The sequence below is a fragment of the Takifugu rubripes genome, chromosome 10 (genome assembly GCF_901000725.2).
Source record: "Takifugu rubripes chromosome 10, fTakRub1.2, whole genome shotgun sequence".
Lineage (NCBI taxonomy): Eukaryota > Metazoa > Chordata > Actinopteri > Tetraodontiformes > Tetraodontidae > Takifugu > Takifugu rubripes.
The window spans coordinates 8779016-8799914 of record NC_042294.1 but is presented as its reverse complement, the minus strand read 5'-3'; the positions used below and the strand labels follow the sequence as shown (position 1 = coordinate 8799914).

At 45.0% G+C, this 20899-nt stretch overlaps 2 protein-coding genes across 24 annotated transcripts in view; both read right to left on the bottom strand.

Annotated features, from left to right (window-relative positions):
- Nucleotides 1-14315, bottom strand: part of scrib (scribble planar cell polarity protein) — a 39127-nt gene extending 24812 nt beyond the window's left edge. For all 15 annotated transcript variants that reach the window (XM_029842521.1, XM_029842525.1, XM_029842530.1 and 12 more), the window contains exons 1-3: nucleotides 13279-14315; nucleotides 910-1027; nucleotides 127-205 (exon numbers count right to left, since the gene is read on the bottom strand). In XM_029842521.1, the coding sequence (XP_029698381.1) occupies nucleotides 127-205; nucleotides 910-1027; nucleotides 13279-13437 (356 nt within the window). In that variant the 5' untranslated portion in view covers nucleotides 13438-14315. The remainder of the gene's footprint in view (nucleotides 1-126; nucleotides 206-909; nucleotides 1028-13278) is intronic.
- A 245-nt stretch (nucleotides 14316-14560) lies between these two features.
- Nucleotides 14561-20848, bottom strand: LOC101067930 (poly(U)-binding-splicing factor PUF60). 9 transcript variants are annotated; one of them, XM_011608048.2, is made up of 12 exons: nucleotides 20724-20819; nucleotides 20088-20183; nucleotides 19779-19874; nucleotides 19581-19670; nucleotides 19076-19126; nucleotides 17467-17628; nucleotides 17237-17329; nucleotides 16392-16605; nucleotides 16077-16309; nucleotides 15633-15747; nucleotides 15279-15526; nucleotides 14561-15203 (listed from the first exon to the last, which is right to left on the bottom strand). In XM_011608048.2, the coding sequence occupies exons 3-12, from the start codon at nucleotides 19854-19856 to the stop codon at nucleotides 14904-14906; spliced, it is 1584 nt and encodes a 527-aa protein (XP_011606350.1). In that variant the 5' UTR covers nucleotides 19857-19874; nucleotides 20088-20183; nucleotides 20724-20819; the 3' UTR covers nucleotides 14561-14903. The 9 variants fall into 9 exon arrangements, with proteins under 9 accessions (XP_011606350.1, XP_011606351.1, XP_011606349.1 ...); XM_011608049.2 differs by having other exon boundaries at nucleotides 20638-20752; XM_011608047.2 differs by lacking the exon at nucleotides 20088-20183 and having other exon boundaries at nucleotides 20724-20848.
- Between the last annotated feature and the right edge of the window lie 51 nt (nucleotides 20849-20899).

The window sequence follows — 20899 nt, the reverse complement described above, 5'->3', positions numbered from 1 at the left end:
GCAACTCACTGCCCCCGTCATATGAGAAAGTAATAGAATTAGAAGACTTACTGATGCGCTGTGTTTTAATTTCTCACTGCTCCATTAATGATGAACACAGTTATGGTTTGTTTTTCTGGCACTTACCTGGATAGGGGGTTTCCACTGAAATCTGCAATCTCCAAAGCTCTGCAAAATTTAATGCTCTCGGGGATCTCAGGAATGTCTATGAGAGAAAAAAAAGAAGGTGGGGGAGATGAGAATCAGCGCCATGGACACAGAGCACAGGAGCGTGGGTCACATTGCAGAAATGAATCATTTTAAGTTGTGTGCAATGGCAGCCAGATGGTCAGGAGTGGACCAGGAAAAACAAGAGACAAAGCAGAAACGGGGTTAAAGGGTAGCATTAAAGTCATTCTTTTAAGCCAAGTAATAACAGAGATGAACATATTACAGCATCAAAGCACCAAGCGGAATTCATTTTCTCTTCAAGCTGAAATATGTACAGGATTGCACAACTTATGGAATGTTATTATTAAAACACTGATATATACTTTTCAAACGGCTTGTTATGGTGTGTATAGCAGACGAAATGTAACCAGCTGGCCTGACCAGGTAAATAACTCCTCCTGCTTGTTCCCACAGGTGCAGGTTAAGAAATCCCTACTGAGCTGAGCACGCTGTGACGCATATCTGGCTCAGCATCGTGCAGAAGGAGCTGGCCATGAGACGGATGAGGGGGCCTTTAAAGGCCACTGCACACAAAGTGCAACATAAGCCGCAGTGCTCCAGCGCAAAAGCACGTCATTCTCAGGGAAAGCACAGATTCAGCCAACAAAATCTTGCCATCATTTCAAGCAACACCTCACATTAAAGGGGATGTTCCATATTGTCATTGGTGTCCTGTGGGTAACGTGTGTGTCTGGGTACCATTTCTGGAGATGTCCAGCTCCACCAGCTGCATGAAATTGGCCACCTCGGGTGGGAGTCTCTGGATCTCATTATCACTAAGGCCGAGCTTCCGGAGGTTCAGTAGTCTGAAGAAAGGCTGTAAAGACAGAAGATACAGAGTGTACAAAAGTCAATTATCATTGCTACTGTCACAAAAGTTTTTAAGCACCTATTGAAATGTCAGAAATGAGTACAAGTGAGTTTAGATGCTGAGTATATTTCTCTTCTTGCTGAAACATCTGTAAAGTGATTAGCCAGCACATCCTGCATATTCAAGCGCTTCCCAAGAACAGGTTGTTAAAAGCATCCCATCATCAGATTCCTGAGCACTCTTCCTTAATACGCCAATGCAAAGCTAATAGCAAGGTTGTTGATAGCCAGACTGAGGAGAGTACTGTGGCAGCCGCTTTGCCAAATGCTTTCACAAGAGCCGGTTTGTTGGACATGACAGCATTCACAGACATTCCTCTGTGTATGCACTTGAGTATCTCTTAGTGTTAGAATGGACTGACAAGACAGGCTGGCAGGGAACAGCATGACTATCGGACCAAAAGCACTTATTAAAGCCTCAAATGGCGGATAGTTGTACAGGCCATAAGAGAACCGCAGTTAACGTTAATGTAGCGTTTTTAAATGCTCTCCCAAGAGGCCTTACTTAAAAGGCCTTTGTCAAAGAAATATAAAATCAAGTTCCAATGCCTCTGATTTGTAGACCATAAAACTGACAAACTTTATACGAGAGTGAGATGACTACAGTGCAGAATAATGCCCGATAAAGAAAAGCTGGTGTTTGTCTGGGTAGCAGGTGAAATGTATCAGATGACAGGAACAGGAAACAGGAGCTGCGCAGACATGTGACTAAAAGCAAAGCTGCTCAATGGGAGACAGCACTGCTGGTGGGAAGGGTGACAATAGATGAGTAGGAAGCAGATTAAAGAACAAGAACCTTCAATCAACCTATATTAAGCATTCTGTCCATTTTCTTAGACAACAAGGATTTTTTTTCCTGCATGTTATATGAAGCACTCCATTGCATTCCTGTCTCAATATCACACAGAGCTGGATCAATTAAGAGTGTAACGTAGGAGCAGTGGACTCCAGATCTGTCTCCTGAGCAGCACAACAAGTACCTTGCTGTATGTAAATAAAACAATGGAGACGCAGGAGTGTCGTGCAGGTCAAAAGGCCATTTGGAACAAGTGGGAGCCGTGGGATTTAATGAACTCCAAAAGTCTTTTCACTGTGAGCCACAGCAATCTGCTCAGTCTTTCATGCAGCTTTACGAAAATTGCTCTTCTGTGTGTGTGTGTGTGGAGTGTAATTAATGACACAGAGGTGGTATTGGGCAGTACTGCCAACAGGGGGCAGTACTGCCAACAGGGGGCAGTGTGGCGTATACAGAGCACTTAGACAGAACACCTGTCTGGACATGTTTACAGCCCAATCTGATTATGAAAAAATCGTTTGGTTTTTGCATGATAGAGGTGGATAAAATTTGTATCCTCAAGCGGCTCTTTTCATACTAAAAAATTGGAAACTTGGGCAGTTTTGGGTCTCATTTGACCAGTTAGATAGCTTTGCGGCATAGCCTCCAGAACATGATTCATTCTTAGATGTCATGCAGTCTTTGGTCAATGCCGTTAGTCAGCGTGTGTACAAACGCGCAAGTAAGCTTGTCTTCAGAGCCTGTCGAGAGCTTTTCCTATGGACGTTACCATGCATGTGTCAGGTCTTTCAACTATTAGGTTAACAAGCGTGGATATTTGTGCGACGTGTGTATTACCAAGGTTGGGTGTTTGTTTAAGAGTGTTTAAGATTACGTTTATGTGTGCAGAAAGAGGTTGTAAATTTACAGGGTGGAATGTTGATGTTTGGAGAGCATTCCTCACAGGAAGCACTAAAACATGACTGTGTGCATGCAGTGGAGTGCACGTTGCTGGTAGCAGTAATGCTCCGTGGTAGGTACAGTCTGGAGGGGTTTCACAGGGACAGCAGTGTTCCAGTCAAGTGACTCCATTTAGCTGGTAGGCTCCTTCCAATAATGCCATCAGACTACAGACAGTTTAGTGTGCATCAGACCAGAGAACCCTCCCATTTGGCGCGGTTTACTCTGTACTCAAGATTTGTCAAATACAAGTTTTTTTAAAAAAAAAATAGTTCATTTGCACACCACGGAAAGATTAAACTCTTAATCAATTCTTCCATCTTTAGCTAAAAATGCAGATTCAAACTTCAATAAACATCCATTCTTCCTATAAGCCCTGTTTTTATGTTTTACTCTGACATACTTCCTTTCCTCTTGGAGTGGAATTCCTATTCACACATTCCAAAGCCTCTTAATCTTGTGCCAAATCTGCCCGGTCGGCCTAGCCTGCATGTCCCCTCCATTCCCAATATCAATTCCCTCACAATGAGTGCGCAGGGACACACACACACACACATACACACACAGGGTTAGGGGCTCACAAAGAGGGGAGAGAGGAGCACATGCTTTTGTGCTGGCCTGCACTATTCCAGCATCCGGGGGAAGAAAAAACAGGGGATTTGGTCGGCTGAGTATCTTGGTCTTTCAAGCCTGATTATTGCCTGTTCATTTCCATACACACTCATTGCTTTCATATAACCTCAATGGTATCAGTAAACTTAAAAAAAATTCCCTTTTGCTTCCAAGGCAATATGTCTAAACTCAAAATGATCAAACCTTATGCACAAGAATGACCCCCCTTCCTTTGCTCTACCTCTCTGGGTTCCCTCCTTTTTCCTCGGCAGAAGGACAAAGGCCAAGCAGGCAACCCCACATAGTGCTGTCCGTCAAAGGGCAGCTCTCACTGCAGCCCCCTGTGCGGACCAGCCTGGGATTCCTCTTTGTCTGAGAGGACACTTCGAAGGAGAGAGAGAGAGACAGCTAGAAATTGAAGGATGAACATTTGAAAGAGGGACAACAAAAGACAGGATTTACTGAGAAAGACAAGAAAGATGAGTGGGGAGAACACCGTGGAGAAGAAAGGCAAGGGTTTGACAAGTAAAGAGCTGAGAGAAAGGAACTAGGGGAGGATATATTAATGAAGAATAAAGGGTAAAGAAGGGATTCCCACATTTGGAGGCTCTGCTAATGGATAAAGTGACCTCAGTCACTCACCATTCTAATCATTTTAACAAAGAGTAAATGTTGATATTTCCCCCCACTGACGATACAGTATGTACTGAAACCTCTGAGTCCCACCCAGATGTGTGGCAGCTGTGACATGATGCTCTGATGCCTTTAATTTACAGCAAGCTGTCAACACCTCCAGACTTAAATGCATAGGGATGATGTCCAGTGGACACAGCCCCCAGTGGTAATTTTACAAATAATTATTTAGATAGATTAGGTAACCAATTTTTAAAAAGAGAAAGAAGAAAAACACATTAGCTCAACAACGCAACCATCCACCCACAAGCTAATAAGCAACATCCCATTTCCTGTGGCATAACCCACCGTCTCCCACACACTGAGCAAAGGCAGCGTTCCTTTTGTGAGGCGGAAACAGAGCTCAGAGACAGGAGGCTTTAATTGCTGCAGGGACTGAAAGCTCCAAAAAACGCTGAGGTGTTGACAGTAGATTGATGAGAGATATTCAAATATAATTTACCAATATAAAAAGGACAAAATAAAGGTGTCTGACTGGGCTGCGCCCATATCTGTGTGCCTGTTAGCGTTTAAGTGGCTTCTTTAGTGGTAAGTTCATTATCTGGGGCCGAGACCTGCACAGGCCACACAGACAGCGAGCGGCTGGCGGCGAGCTAACTCCCATGTGCGTACACCTGTGCTCGTGACTTTGATGTGTGCCGAGAGCAAACACAAAGAGCCGGCCTCGGAAACGTCTCTTCACCACTGCATATTACCAGTTTAACCACAGCAGCCATCCCAGTTCTGTCAATTAGAGGGTACGAGGAAATAAATGCTGTACATAACCACCGAAAACAAGATATTTTGGAATAATTCTGCCCTTATCAGTGCAGGCAAAGCTTCCATCGTGACAGATAAGAACAGTCAGGCCGTGTTTGATGAGTAAATGATGGCTGTCGAGTAGCTGAATGAGCACGAGTCGTTGATGACTAAATGATGATATCCTGAAAAACAAGGAATATTATGCAGAGATAACAAGAACTGATGAGGAAAGGGAATAACTGAAAATAGATAGCCACTCACAGCATTTCTGAACCACCAGATGGTTAATCATCAACCATAATGGCAACAAACTTTGTCTCCATTTTGCAAACTGTGGCACTTCAGCGGAGCTCTGAAATGTGCGACTTGGATTTTTCAGTGTACCGATTCCTCTTTGACAACTTAATCATACTTTTCATGAGATTCTTTAACTCCCGAATACACACGACACGGGTTTGCAGTTGCGAAACACTATATTCCCCCCGTAAAATGGATAGTGCCGTTAATGCTTTGATGTGTGGTTAAGCGCTCTGGAAAGAGGAAGGGCGACTGCTCGCTGCTGTAAAGCATTTTATAAATAGAACGCTAATCCCTCCGCTGTTTCCATATTGGTGGGCTAATCACTGCTTTGGTTACTAAAACTAAGTCAGTAATAACACACCACTAGTCCAGGAACACCATGTGCACCACTTTGTAAATATAAACAATGAAGGCGAGTTATTGAGGGAGTTAGCGCTCTGTTGTAGGCGAGATTTGCAACTCAAATCAGATTCAAAAGATCTTCCCAGAACTCTGAATGACTAAACTCAAAGAAAACCAGGATGGACGGAATGATGAAGAGGAGCGTGCTGCAGCCCTGCGAACGAAGGGTCCCGCTCGAAAGCAGGTGTAAATGCAACCTCCAACACCAAATCATTTCCATGGGGAGTTATCTTCGATGAACAAACGGCCTGAGATTGAGATTTTTCCATGATAGTCTCACAGAGAAGGAATGAATGACTTCAGAATCAGATCAAAAACTTTAGGGGAGGCTCTCCACCTCCCCGTTATTGCACGCTCTCCCATTCTCATCGGGCTCCCACAAACATGACACAAATCCAGTAGCTCTATTGTTTATAGTCCACAGAGGACGTTCCACTCTTTCCTGGATGGGATGGATCCGGTATGTGCTGCTTTTGGATGAACGGAGACGAACTAGTGCCGCAGACATAAACAAAAGTGGTGTTCAAAAGTCAGGTTATGTTGTTGAAAAAGGCCGTTTAATAAGGATTTCAAATGCCATCTTTACAGGTAAATAGAGCCTCATGGCTTGAAAATGTATTGAAAGTTGTGTATATCACAAGCCCACAAACACACTTGGTACAATCCGTGCATTGTGTGCACCGGGGCTGCGCCCCCCCTCCCAGGATCATGTGGCCCAGTGTCTATCGTTTTCCAGCAACGGTCAGGCATTCTCCTGCTGCTGCCAGCTCCACCGTCCTCTTTACATTTCTCTCTCAGGAATGTTCCCTGACCGCTTGAAACCGACGTGGAAAAGTACAACTGGGGACAGGCCATAGCCGGACTCCTTTCCCATGGAATTTTAAAGTCTGACTGACCAACAGAGGTTAATTTGTAGCGAGAGAGAGAAAAACATTTAGGACATATTTAGAGGTGTATACGATTCCTCTGGAGTACAAAGGCAACAACTCAGTCATAACATTCAAATTCGATTTTATTTCTCAGACCATGGTCACTTTTAAGGCTGGAAGACGAGTCCTGATAATATTTGGCATTAATGGACTTTATGAATGGAGCTTATCTGAATGACAGGATCTGACAAATCTATCAGCTTCATTTGGATCCAACAAACCTGGACTGCATTAAAGCCCCCGATGTTATAAAAAGCATAAATTCCTATTTTAAAGCCCAAACTTTCAACTTTGCTTCTTTGTAATATATTTGGAGGCCAATGTTGTGTTAAAGGTACATTTGGATCAATGGATCAAGCACACTGTGTGTGTGTGTGTGTGGACCCCAGTGACAGGGAAGTCCCAGCTCATCTGGCATCTCTCCTTGACAACCCGGAGTAAATGCAACCACCTCCCAGCTCTGACGGTTCCATAACCTTGGAGACGAGTTCATTAATGTGCCCTTGGAACAAGGAAGCAGGAACCTCCTGGGTGGTATTTAGTCTGCTAGGAAAGTAAAAACTACATTTGTTGACTTCATACATGGCTGCATCTTTCCGAACCTCCCCATTGCTTTATTCATTATTTCTTTTCCTTGTTGTGATTTTATACACATTGGTCCAGAAGTGTGCCCAGTGGTTAGCCTTAAGGCTAATCTTCTATGATGCTGCTACCTTAGATTACAAGACCCCGATAGTTTGTCATGGAGACACTATAATTACCTTCTGCACACCGTTCCCACATGACTCCACAAGAGATCAACATCAGGAAGAACTGAAACACCAGCCCTAAGCCCACCGACAAACACGTGCTAATCCTTTATGGATATCTGTAAAATCCCTTTTCTAACATCATGGAGGTGCTTTGTGATCTCATAACTAATAATACACTAGAATATCTAAAAGAAACACTGCTTTTTCAAGCACAGATAGCCCATTTTGTAATTTTTCTGCCTGCGTCCTTGATCATGATTATGCAGTCTGATTGGCAGCAAATGTCAGACACTATCATAGTTCACAGAGACCTGAAGACAGCTGTAAACCTGTCCATCAGTCCTGCTGCCGCCTGCAGACGTTTGTCCCCAGACACGCAAATGGCAGAGCTGATGTGAGTGAAATATGATCCTGGGGTCCAGGTGAATAATAGAAAATAAAAAAAGATTGTCCTGCGTTTGCAGAATTCGAGTCATGTGACGGAGCCCAAAGTTTATTTAGAGCAGTTCCAGAGTCAAAGTCAAGGTTTGGAACAAGAGCATGCTGATAATGGACACAGATAACAGCACATGTGGGAGTTATTCTCATGAAAACTGACAAATCTGACAAACGTCAAAGCTCCGTCAGCCTGTTTCTGCTAAATGCAGCTTATTCACTGGTACTGAGGTGGAACCAACGCTCTCCGAGCTCTCTCGGCACTCCCATTTGTCCTTACAGTCTCAAAACGTCCTTTCCCTCTCTAAAATGATGTTTAACTGTCTTGAGAATTTAACTGAATTCAGAGAATTCAGTAGTCAGCATCTACTGTTTGAATAACTGAAAGGCCTGTGTGGGTTTCACCTAGAGGAATGTGAAATGACTTCAAGAGTGTGTGTGTGTGTGTGTGTGTGTGTGTGTGTGTGTGCGTGTGTGCAGGCAGTGCCTATCGGGAGGTAATGCAAACTCCTGGAGATTCCAGGCATGCCTGTGTTTCCTCTGAAGTCATGTGATGGAGAGCAAACACAGCTACGATGTGTTAATTACACAGTGCACAGAGGCTTCACACGAGATGAACTGCACCATTAGAGAGCTGGGCTCCATATTTCAGCATTTTAGGGTGCTTGAGCCATTTTAAATCCACGGCCGCCTGGGCCTGCACCAGTTATTCCACTGGCATATCATTTCAGCAGGTTTCCATGTACAAAACACTATTTTCCCTCTAATTCCCGAGACTCTTCCTGTCCACAGGGCTCAAACTTGATCCTGTTGGGAATTCAGTTATAATTTATACCTAATAACAGGTAATGGCCATGAATTACAGCTGTCCATTTTCTCCAGGCCGTTACTGATTCTCTGGTTGCCCATCATCAGCGTGAGAATGTCAATTTCATGTGTGCACGCTGCTCTGCTGCTTGCAAAAGGCTCATGCTGTGTTAGAACGTTCACGCTTGTTGACAGAAAGACTGGCCTTCCGCAGCCCTATTAGGAACCTCAGTCATGTGGGACGGCGAATCCCGCACCATATTGTGTTTGCTTAGGAACCAGTTAATCAGCAGTTTGATTCATTTAAAATCTTGTGTTTTCAATTCTGAAGAACGGTAAAATATTTCCACACAGGAGGTCCTGACCTACTTATATTTTTAGTGACAGAAACAATGTGTTGCCCTGGAGAATTCTTCCTACAATACCAGGCATACGGCCCCAGTGTTCTTTCTTCTGTTACGTAATCGTGTGGGTTGAAAGAACCAGTTCCAATAATTAATTCTTTCTGTCAGGACTTTTACCGTTGACCATCTCAACATCTTACTCATGCAGGAATTCATAAATACCACCGAGGAAGGCTTCTCTTTTTATACGAAATACGACGTCATGTAGTAAAATGACGACATGACCATCATCATGATGTGACTCTGCTTCTGTCCAACAAGAATGGGGTTGTTGGGCTAACACGGAGGTAAAGGCAGTGACCCGTTGCCTCACTGTGGGTCTTATTAGGGCCTGGCAGGGGTCCAGTTTCTGTGTGTGAGGGAGGTGTTTAACGGCGAAGAGTAGTCGACATCAACACAGGTTTGACTTCACCACAAGAAAGATGCCATTTTAGAGAAATCCCTGCCTTCACTCCCACATACTGTTTAGACTGTCCGATTTATTTTTGTCCACGCAAGTATAAAAGCATGTTTGCAAATGACGTTCGTCTGTTCCGAGTCACACTTTATAAACACTCTTTCCTGAAAGTTATTCCGCACGGCGCGAGAAGCGGCCAGGCCGACAGAGACAGTCCCGATAAGGAAGCCAGCAGAGATGCTCCACGCGCCGGCGCTCCGGCCACCGTCTCTCTCACTTTTTTGTTGACACCAAAGTCGAGATAAATAACGGGAAAGGCTGATAAGAAGTAGAACTGCGATGTAACAGGAAATCAGATCGCTGAAACAAAACATACAGATTTCTCTTAAAACAGGTTTTGACTGGACATCAAGTAGACTAAATGATTAACTAATGATTAACGAAAACAGGGCGTTCCACGGCTCGCCTGATTATCCCCACGTCCTCTTGGCGCTCCCAACTAACAGGAATCAACAAGAACAACACGGAGGACCACAAATCAGACCCGGTGCCTCCTCACCATCAGTCACAAATCACCAAAATGAATGGAAACCCCCCAATAATGATGTGAACAACCCAGAATATCGCCGATGTCTGAATGACCCGGCCTGGGCTGGCCGCGTGTGGCCTGCAGATAAAGGGCAACATTTATTTGCGGTCGGTTTAAGTGCCATCTTCGGTGACCTTTTCCCTCCCCACCGACACCACCACCCTGACAGATTAGCCTCAGAGGACCGCTTGTGTAAATAAAAGCAGGGGTCTTGGTCTCCAGCACGGCCCAACGGATCACAAACCACACCCTGGGATGAAATGTGGCTCCATTAATGATTTCAAACGCCACACATTCACCCACTGTGGGGGTGTTTTCAGTGGCAACTGCTACGATCCAGACAACAAGCAGCTGCTGAGGTTGTTAGCCATTTCTCCCAGTGTTTGCAGATTGGGTTGTGGTTTACTTTTCCTTTCCTCCTGCGCATTTGATTGTATATATTTGAGCTGCGGTTCCAAAAAAAAAAAAAAAAGAAATATCTCGCCCGGGGTTATACAACTACATCCAAACAGGCTATCGCAGCGCTCCGGCAGGACAGGCAGCACCGCCAGCCTGGGAAATCACCAAAGGTTTAGCAGAATTCTCCAGTAAAACGTGCGTTAGCGCTGATGCCTCCACCTGAAAGAGCCCCAGCTTTCTCCCTTAATGTACCCCTGGACTAAAATGCAAACACCCCAACGCCATTCTCTCTCCCTCACACCCCTCCTTTTACTCCCGTCTCACCAGATTGGGGGGGGGGGGGGGGGGGGGGCAGGATGTGACACCAGCTGGTCGTCAGCTCAGACAAAGAAACCTGCTGAATGTGCTGTTGCATCAAAAAGAATCTGCCTCCGTGCTTTGCCGATTCTTCATGCTCTCAATGTTTCTGGGCCTCGTTTATGTTTCAGCAACTCCTTTTCTCTAAGGAAGGTGTTCAGCACCGTGAAAACATCCACACGAATCACCTCAGATCCATGTAATCTCCTAAATAGGAGCAACTCCGCCGTCAGAGTGGGGGTGAGAGTGGGGTGAGAAAAGGCTGAACTGGAGGGAGGTGGGACACAACCTATTTAGAATTAGACAATCATGAAATAATGGAAAGAAAATAAAGTTCTCAATGACCAAGTGCAAAGTGAAGTGGGATGCTTTTTTCTTTTCTTTTCTTTGTTTTTTAAACCCAGGGCTGAATACAGACAGGTCTTTTGATTCTTATCAGCACAATTTAGATGTGAAAAGCAGATCCCAGAGGAAACCACCCCTGAGACGCGCTGCAAGAAAAGGGGAGGGGGTCCAAACCGAGGTGCTGAGGGACATTTTCATGGCCAGATGAAGCCCTAATCTGCCCTTTAACTGCAGATCTTTTATCACATATGCACAAACAGACAAACACACGGGGGGGGGGGGTATTCCTGGGTTTGAACAATGCACCAGTCATTGTTTTTGCAGGCAAAAATACAAAAACGGCCCAACTTTACACGCTGCAGATAGCGGTGACAGGTTGGGACTTCTCCAGTTTCCGGGAATGTCTAAGATTGCAATTGTAGCTGCACAGGCCTACTGGCAAAGAACAGGGAGCGATATCCTGGAAACCTGTTTCACAAAGTCTGGTTGAGACACACCCATCAGGAGCTGGTTCCCTATTTCAACAAGAAAAAAGTCCAAACAAAGTACAACTCTAAAAAAACATTGTCTCCTGAAAAGCTTTAGGGTGTAATTAGTCTTTAAAGTTATCATTTGAGAGCGAATATAGCAGCGGGCTAATGTGTACCGGGCCAAGGGTAGCGTGGTGCAGAGGAGCAGCCATGACACTGGATATTTGGGAAGGGGTGGAGGCAATCAGAGTTGTGAATGGGCCTCATTGTAGCCTGTCATGGGACTCGAGTACAGCTAAAAAGATAATTCCCTCTTCCTTAGGATGATATGCGAGGAAGGAATAGCTTCATCGGCACAACGGGAGGAGACTACAGATCACATAAGCGCATTTAACGGTGGTGCTCGTGACCAACACGTCACATACATTTTTGAGGACAAATTACAGACACTTGACGTTTTGATAAATGATGTTAGAGTCCTAGAATAGATCATAGATAAATTTGAGGAGAATCATCCAAGTGAGGCATTACCTTAACAACTGACCCAACAAATGCAAACGAGTCAGCGTTTCAGGTTTGGTTGCTCAGTCAAGTGGAGACTGGTGAGTCAGAGTAAACTTAAAAACACCAGGACGTCTAAATCTCCATCTGTTCAACGTCTTAAACCCCAACCAATGCGCTCTAGAACGACAGCGACAGCTTAGTTCTTTAGTTACCCGAGCAAACGTTTCATTAAGTGAAAGATGGGGATCGAAAACGAAGATTCAAACAAGTGGTCCTATTTTGACTCCTCTCATCCTTGACACGTCCCCTGTTTGTTCCACCGAGAGGAATGAAAATAGAACCATAATAGGTAGAAGCAAGTGGTCAAAGTGCAGCTGCTGGAGTGTGCGCCACATTAATGTGCGGTTGCTTTTGAGGAAATGCGTGTAAAGAAATTGTGTCTGGCCCTAGAAACTTGCAGAAGTAGAAATCAGTTTTACACCCTTCTTTTTCAGAGACGGTTCGGGAATATTCAAGTTGAGACGAGACTGGACGGATAGCCAACAATCGCTGCACGGATTTTTGGCTCAAGGCGGCAACGCCGTTCATCATACCGTCGATGTCATTGTTCAAACCTTATATGGGTCTGACCCCCCCCACACTGCGCCCCCACTGATGCCCCGTTGAGTCTACGTACTCGCCGCCACCACCACGCAAGGCGACGTCCACGCGCTTTCATGTCAGCACGACAGAGATCGCCTCGCGTTAAATGACTCTGCAGAAAAAACAAGGACGTCACAGCATTTTGTAAACGGACTTGCGATAATCCGCCAGGTGTTTAAGTGGAGGCCTCATATATTCAGAAATAAAAACAAAGATGAACAAATTAAACTGATATAGGGTCCCACGCAGACATCCACTTCCAAATACGACCTTTAAGCATGCACGGAAATGTCTGTCATACTTTAAATGGTGTAAAGTCGGGCGGGTCTGCATTGCATTTCAATTCCAGGCGCGCCTCAGCGTACTGTGTCTGTGTCCGACCAGCCGGCGACAGCACCGTTGGAGGGCACATGTATTCCTAGCTGCTTTGTTCCGGGCCACACAACCTGCAGATACTGTTTGGAAGCTCCGTTTGTTCAAAGTCATGAGCGTGCAAAACAGTACAAGCGGTTTCTTATATCAGACACAAGGTGAATATTGATAACCGCAGCAACGCAAGACCACTTCCATGAACCAAGGAGGCAGAACCTGAGCAGGTGATGTAAAGCAAGCCGTTCCTGCTGCCAGGGCCACCTGGCAATAGTCGTCTCAAGGCACCGGTGATTATATGAGAGGGCCTGCTCACCTTTGGTAGCTCTTTGAGTTGGTTGGCATCAAGGAGTAGCTCTTCCAGGCTGCGACTGTAGCGGAATATCTCATCGGGGACAGTATGCAGGTTGCAATGTCGCTTGTCCACCGACTCGACGTGGCGGTTGCAGCGCCACAGAGGAATGCACTTCAGCATGTCCGGCCGCCGTGGGGGATGTGGTTGCCGGCGCTACTGAGATCTCCTCATCGGAGGATGAAGGTCAGGATCAGGGAGGGTGTTTTGGGGGGAGAGGGCCTCCTCGATGTCAAATCACTTGTTGTATTCTCGCGGCTAACAGGAACAGGAGGCCGAAATCCAATTAGAAACAAAATAATCCCCTGATCTTCGAGCGATATTCCCAGTTTCAATGCAGGCGTGCTTCAGGGTGGTCAGTCAGCTCCGTCTTCGCGTCATCAGCCCCGGAATTACCATTAGCATAAATGGGAACTCCCGCTTGGAAGAATATTCTGCAACTTTCCCCCCCACTTATTCACAGTAATGAAGTAGCATTAGCTGGTTTCCTTACTACATCCACCACCATCCCCATACAAACACGACGCTCCACGGGGTTAGCCTAACAGCGTGCAGCCAGCGACCCAGTTATGTAGAAACATTGCTGGAAGTATGTATTACTTGAGTGGCGACCCTACGCTTCCACCAGTCAAAGGTAAACAATGACCTACCAGCATAAATTGGTTTACACAAACAGCGACGCGCGTCAGAAAAAATTTACCCGACTGTGGATGCGCAGGAACGTCCTCCTCCGCACCGGTTGTGTTGTTAGCGGGTTAGCTACCATTAGCTTTCATCGGCTAGTAGCTGACTGAACGCCTTTGTGGTCAGTTACCGTTAGCTGATACCAGTAAAGGGAAAGCTACGGAAACATCTTAGCGAGACGGATGTATATAACAGCAGCATCGCGACAGGCGTCAAAGTAACTGTCCCAGGGCTTCTGTTAAATGCGACATGACGCTAGGTAAAAAGCCAGCAACGAACAGGAGTTGGGGCAATCGCGTCGTATCCCTCCCCTTGTTGAACTGAGGGAGGCGGGATTGCAGTGGGCGGGGCCAATGTTGGAAGCGGAGCGCCTTGTTTCACAGCGACACCCAGCGGCGAGTGTTAGCAATTACACGATTACGAAACTTGTCTATGGTCGTACTATTCATACTTCTAAAATAAATGTCTAGTTTTCAGTCAGGTTTTATTGCTGGTCTCAATGTATATTTTAGCTCTCTCTAACTGGGTCGAGTATTTCTACAATAAAACGAGAAATCAAACATTTATTTTCAACCTTTAATTGTAGAAAGAAAAAAAGTGTTTACAGAACCTGGCAACTTTATGAAAAGAAAAAAGGAGCATAGAAGTGGGAAAAAACTTGAGGTCTTGGGGGAGAAAAAAAAAAAAAATTCTGACACAAAAAGAAGTCTTCACTAATCACAAAGCAATATCTGACAGTATTTTAACAAACTTCCCCAAATGCGTTGACAGAGATAACAGCTATTTAAAAAAATAAAAACAGTTACAGGTTTTGGAGGCCCACATCTGTAGTTGCAGGGATCTGTGGCTGGATGAATTGGGTTAGAGTAGTTATGGGAATGGCCGTTGGTCAGAAATCGGATGTTTTACGCAGAGAGATCACTGCTGTTAAAACGGTCTTGATCGTACACCTCTGCCACGACTTTACGCCCACCGAACCAACGATCATTGAGAGCTTGGATAGCTTTGTTCATCTCTGAAGCTGCAGAAAACTCAACAAAGATTTTGACGATGATGTCTGCATCCTCCTCTTCTCCCTGCTTTTCTTGGTATATGATGACTCTGTTGACGGTGCCAAACTTGCCGCACTCCTCCGTCACCTCGCCCTCCAGGTCGTCGTCTATGTCCTCCGGACCAACCATGTTTCTGAGCACCATCACCGTTGACTGCGCAGGAGCAAATGAGTAAGAGTCATTTTGGCAAAACAACAGGAGTCTATTTTAAACTACCAGAAAGCTCACCTCTGATTTTCTGAGAAGTTTCTGCATCACCATGTGTCTGGCGCTGCTCCCGGAGATGCTCATGTGCTCCTGGTCACTCAGCATCTCCTGCCCTGTGCCATCCTGGAGCGTTTCCTCTTTTTCTTCCTTCCTCTCCTGTTGGATGGCGGCGGCAACTTGGTTCGACGGGACCGGCGGCGTTGCAAGCACGGGGTTCACCAGACCGACCTGGGGAAGCACTGGTATGGGAGGCCGTACTGGAGTCACTCCTATCAAGAGGGCAGAAGTGGTTTCACACAACAGTAACCTTCGTCATAGCTGCTTAAAAACCCCGAGCAGTTTGAGCCGCCGATCCAAGCCTTCCATCAGACATACCTGTGATGACCCCGGGCGCCTGGGCAGCCATAACGGCCTGAGGTATTCCCATTTGCTGACCGAGAAGTTGGGGCGCAGCTAAAGCCCCTAAAACTGATGCACCAGCTACAGCCTCCTTAAGAGAGGGGGGGCCGAAGACATTAGGCAAGGGAAACACACAGAGCACAGCACAAGGCAGCACAGTCAACGATCACACAGCATGACACAGTGTCAACCTGGCCTACCTCTGATAAACAGCATAGATATTCATTTCAGTCATTACGACTGGGCAGATCTTTAGCTCTGCACCACGCTATTGGTGTACAATCAAGTCTGTGGTTGGCGATACACTAGATTTACAAAGTATTTAACTATTTATGGCCTTCTCCCATACACCTCTAAACTATATGACCATTTTGTTTATGCTTCTGTTGTTTGTTCTACCTATGTCTGGGTCATATTTACCTGTAAGGCCATTAAATCCCTTTGGAAGGGATTCATACTTGCCTGGGCCGTTATCTTAGCGGTAGCCGCCGCTGCAGCCACTGCTGCAGCTGGTGGCAGACCACCAGGAGTTGTGGGGGTCAGTAGGGGCATAGGCGGTGTCACTGCTTTGCCCACCCGCAGGTACTGACCCCCAAGGTCAAAGAGGTTCATAGAAGAGACAGCGTCCAATGCTGACTGAGGCTTTTCATATTCTGCAAGTGAATAGAACAACCATTAACGGCAGAGTGATGTGACACAGCGAGGGCGAGAGATTTGAGGAGCCCTCCAGCTCACCAATGAAGCCAAAGCCTCTATGTCGCCCTGAAGTGGGATCTCTGGCTAACATACAAGACTTGATCCGTCCAAAGGCCTCAAACACACTCTTGATGTCGTCGTCCGATAGGTCAGGGTGGACCGACGCCACGTATATCCGGTTAAAGGCACGTGCCTCCTCTGCCAGTTGGTCAATGATGGGTTGCGCCTGACCGATGTTACTTGGCCGCCCAACCTATAGCACAGATCAAACCAGCACCGCAACTGAATAAAGGGTTTGATGAACCAACCACGAACGCTCGCCCTCTTTCGAGGTCTAGCAGAGAGCCAACGTTTCACCTCCAATCCAAAGACGAGAGGCGAAACATCTTCCAGTTGACTCTCCGCTAAAGCTCGATAAATTACTGTGACCTGGAGATTCGCCAAGCTTCACGGACACCATTTGATCGGTGGCGACACTGGAAAATAAACGCATCCTAGCTTCTTCCTTTTTCAAATAAGGAACCAAACTACCTATTCGACGCACTTTTACGATCTGTGCTAGAGATGGGGCAGCCAATTAACAACAACCAGGCGCAGTCCTTCATCAGCACCGCATGGTTACAGAGTGATGCAGTGCACCCGTTGGAATCCTGCTGGAGCTGGTCACTTAAGCAGCTTATGAAATCAAGGAAGCACAACGCACAAAACAGGAACACATTCACACAAATAAAAAGAAAAACGCACCTGGAATGAACAGACAGACAAGCAAAGAGGGAGAAATGAGTCAGTAAATGCAGGTAACGTCATAATGGCTCAAACCCCCTAATGAGCTCACAGTGTGTCTTTTCATTTATCCATGTGTTCATCATTTCTGGGTAACATACCTTAATGTTTCTCCCCCCTAACATGACTGAATTCATCTGCTCCAGTGCCAGCTGAGCAGCCTCTGGCACGTCATATTCTACAAAGGCAAACCCCTGCATGGCAGGACAAATTAGAAGGGACCAAACAAAATACACACAAGTTAAACTTTCCGACATTTAATTGAGGGAAAGCAGAAACTGAATTTAAAAAAAAAAAAAAAAAGAAAGAAAGAAAGGAAAAAGATACGGACCTTGTGCTTCATTGTTACAGAATCCCAGGACATGTCAATGCTCTTGATGGGACCGAAGGGTGCAAAGGCCTGTCTGATGGTGTCCTCCCCGAGCTCGTAGTATATGGACCCCACATACACCCGACACATTATGGCTAGCGCGCGCTGTCTTTGGGCTGCCACCTGCCAAGTTGAGAAAATAACACATAAGCATTAGAAAGTAAACAAAAAGGAGAACACACAAAGATGAATGTATTTTCTACTGTGCTGTATTTCCTCAAAAAGAGTTGGAGGCCAATTCCAAGTAGGAGGTACTGGGATACTGTAATCAGTGCAAAAAACCCAATAAAACTTACTGTTGTATAATATTAGACGTACCCATTATAATTACAATATGGCCTCTAATCTGCAATAATTCAAAAGATACAGGGAGTGAAACACACTGATGTGATTGACATGCACAGCCCTCATAAGTATTTGGCTTCAGTAACTGACCTGTAGTCCAGGGATGCAAGTAAGGTAACAAAAGTAACCCAGGAGTTCAAACGAAATCCATACAAATTCTTGCTGAAAGCATTTCAAACTTTCTCCTCAAGTGTGAGAGGATTTTTAACCACCAAAAGTTGCTGTGTGTGTCTGATGCCTTCAAATCAATCTACTGGTTTCATTCTAAAGCCAACAGAGTATGCTAACACATGAGACTTATTGATGACATCATATAAAGTGGACTGGGTTATTCACAGAACACTTGACTTTGAGATGGCCGAAAAGATCCCTGTTACAACAGTTCTCTCATTTTGGTCCATTAAAGGGATTGCTATCCCTCTTTCATCCCATGCCGAGTAGTTTTGCTTTTAAAAATGAGCAAATGCATATTTTTCAAAGAGAAGTGACCTTTCTCATATGTATAAATCCTTCAAAAAAGGGCAAACTATCCAATTGTAAACAGGGCTGCACATTAAATAATGGTCACAGTTGTACCTCCCTTTGTTTAAACACTCATGATTCAGTGATACTGAAAACACGTGCATTTGCCACAGAATATATTGCAACCTGAAGCTGTACATGTACGATACACCTAATATACCAGTCAAAATATTTTAAATGTAATGTAACCAAGGACAAAATAATATGGAAAGAGCATCAAAGTAGTAACAGCACCTTGATCCTAAAAACACAAGAGAAGATACTCTGATTATTGTATAGCAGACGACAAACCATTGCAATGACTGCTGACAAGCACGCCCGTCTTTATATTCAAAAAACACGAGAAATGCAGACGCTGGGGAAACGGGAAATAGACTATAAAACTGTCACCTTCTTTCCACGAGCAAATATTCTTCCACTGTAGCATTTACTGACAGTTTTATAAATCTTCCTGGCACCTAATTTATTCAACTGCCCAAAAAGTAACAGTGCAGCCCCACCAACCAAGAAAGAAAATGCTTCAAACATAAGGGATTACACACACGGTCACAAGTAGACTAAGAGAGGAGAGCCACGTTTCTTACAAAATATGCATTTTGTAAGGTCAAAAGGCAAGGGTCGTTGCCAAAGCAACCAGTAAAAGAAGGGTAACAGTCCTTTCCATTGGGAATGCGCACAGAAGAAAATTTAATAATCTATTGACCGATTGTAAAGGTGAGAGAGGATCTCCAAAGCCCATTGTCACTGCTGCCATCTGAAAGACAGTAAAGATGAAAAAAGTGCTGAGAAGTAGGTGAAATAGTCTCTTAGCTTTGATTTTTTCAAAACTGTCAATGCTCATAGATAAAAGCGGTTATGCGAACACTATAACCTCTTAAACAGCACACATTTCAGCTTCCTCCCCTCTCTAGATAGCAAAATACCACAAACCAATACACATTAACAATTCCCCTTTAAAGTGCCAAGAATTAACATAGCCAAAGCCTTCACGATGATCTCCTCCATCTGAAAAAGAACAGAGGCAACAGAACGGGCACACAGTTGACACATTTTTTCCACAGCAAACTTCCAAATGGCCTGTAGCGCAACCAACAGTTGAGTCAAGAGACTTCAACATTACTAACGCGAGGAAAGACTACCGAGGAGTCAGAAGACAGGTGTATTACAGTTTTAGTATAACTGAGTCCCAAATATTCTTCACATCTCACCTGCAGGTTGGTGAGCTGCTGTTGCTGATGGGCAATGGTCTGCTTCACCAACACACTCTTAATACTTTGTTCCATGGCATACTTCTTTGCCTGGAAAATATAAACAAAGAGAATTTGGACCGATGAGTTAAGGCCCTATAACGTCAAAATATTTCGTTTTTTAAATGGTGGATTTGGACAGGTATGAAAGTGGCCCACCCTCTGTAGTGCCTCCTGCTGCTCCGGGGTGAGAGGCGGAAGGCCAAGCTTGGAGCCTGTGCCCTGTCCATTCTCCATCGTCAGAGCTTCACCACCCTGGAATTCCGAAACAACAAGGTTAATGTGTGGAAACACTGGACAGCTGCAAACAGTCCGCAACACCTGCCTCTATGCACATCAGGCCTAAAACTCTGCAAGATACAATCACAATCCTGTTTCGTCATAGAGAGCAATTTACGTTCAAATACGTAAGTAAATACAAATGATACAACCGGATTTGAACAATGTCTGGCCGGATGAACTCCTTACCTACGCAACTTGCTAAACGTTGGGTCCACCAATATGAGACGGTAAGCCCCCAAGGGGAAGTTGACTCGTGGGAAGGCTTTAAAAACTCAACAAATTCTAAGGGGAAATTAAAAATATGCCTTCAGGCTAACATTTAAAAACAATATGCAGGCAGGCAAGATTTAAGTTACACCGCAACACAGCCAATCTGCCGTCCCTATCGATTTAATTAGCTAACATTAGCGCGATGCACATGCATGCTAACGAAGGTGTTCGGCCGCAAATTTCGGTACTGGAGTACAATAAATTAGCCTGAATTTTGCATGGTGGACGAAGATTATCGTATATAAGGTCTTTGCAACTTGCCCTTAAATGCATTCCAAGTAGTGAAACTGAACAATTATTACAACAATCGCTTCTGCATAAACGAGGCCTGCTTTTCACGAGAACAACGGGTAGGATAGCAAGGAATGCTAACGATCGCTAGCTTAGCACTCTTTAGTCGGGCGCGTAAAGCATCTGTATCGGCCTACTAAAATATACTTAAACTTATTGAATACTAGCCTCTTACGTTTTACTGCCCTGATGCAGTAGTCATACAAAAACCAATGTAGCTGAAAAAAATCTTAATTTCTCTTAATCATCGCATTTATTTACCGCAGTCTCCGTTACCGCCATGAAGCACTCCTTGGAGAGGCCCGGATAGACGAAAGCTCGTGAGATTGTCGTTGTTTCAATGGATGGTATCGCGAGAGTTGACGTCACGCAAAAAAAGGCTGGCCATAATAAAGGATGGAGCAAAAATGCTTAATAATCAGGTTAATGCACGACCT

Bases quoted from the DNA above. Each gene is read 5' to 3' on its own strand.
- LOC101067930 (XM_011608047.2), bottom strand. From the start codon at position 20,744: ATGGCGGTAACGGAGACTGCG. The intron at 17,330-17,466 runs GTCCGTATCTTT...CCTGCCATGCAG, and splicing joins CTGTAACAATGAAGCACAAG to GGGTTTGCCTTTGTAGAATA. The intron at 15,748-16,076 runs GTAAATATGACC...CCCTCTCTTAAG, and splicing joins GGGATTTAATGGCCTTACAG to GAGGCTGTAGCTGGTGCATC.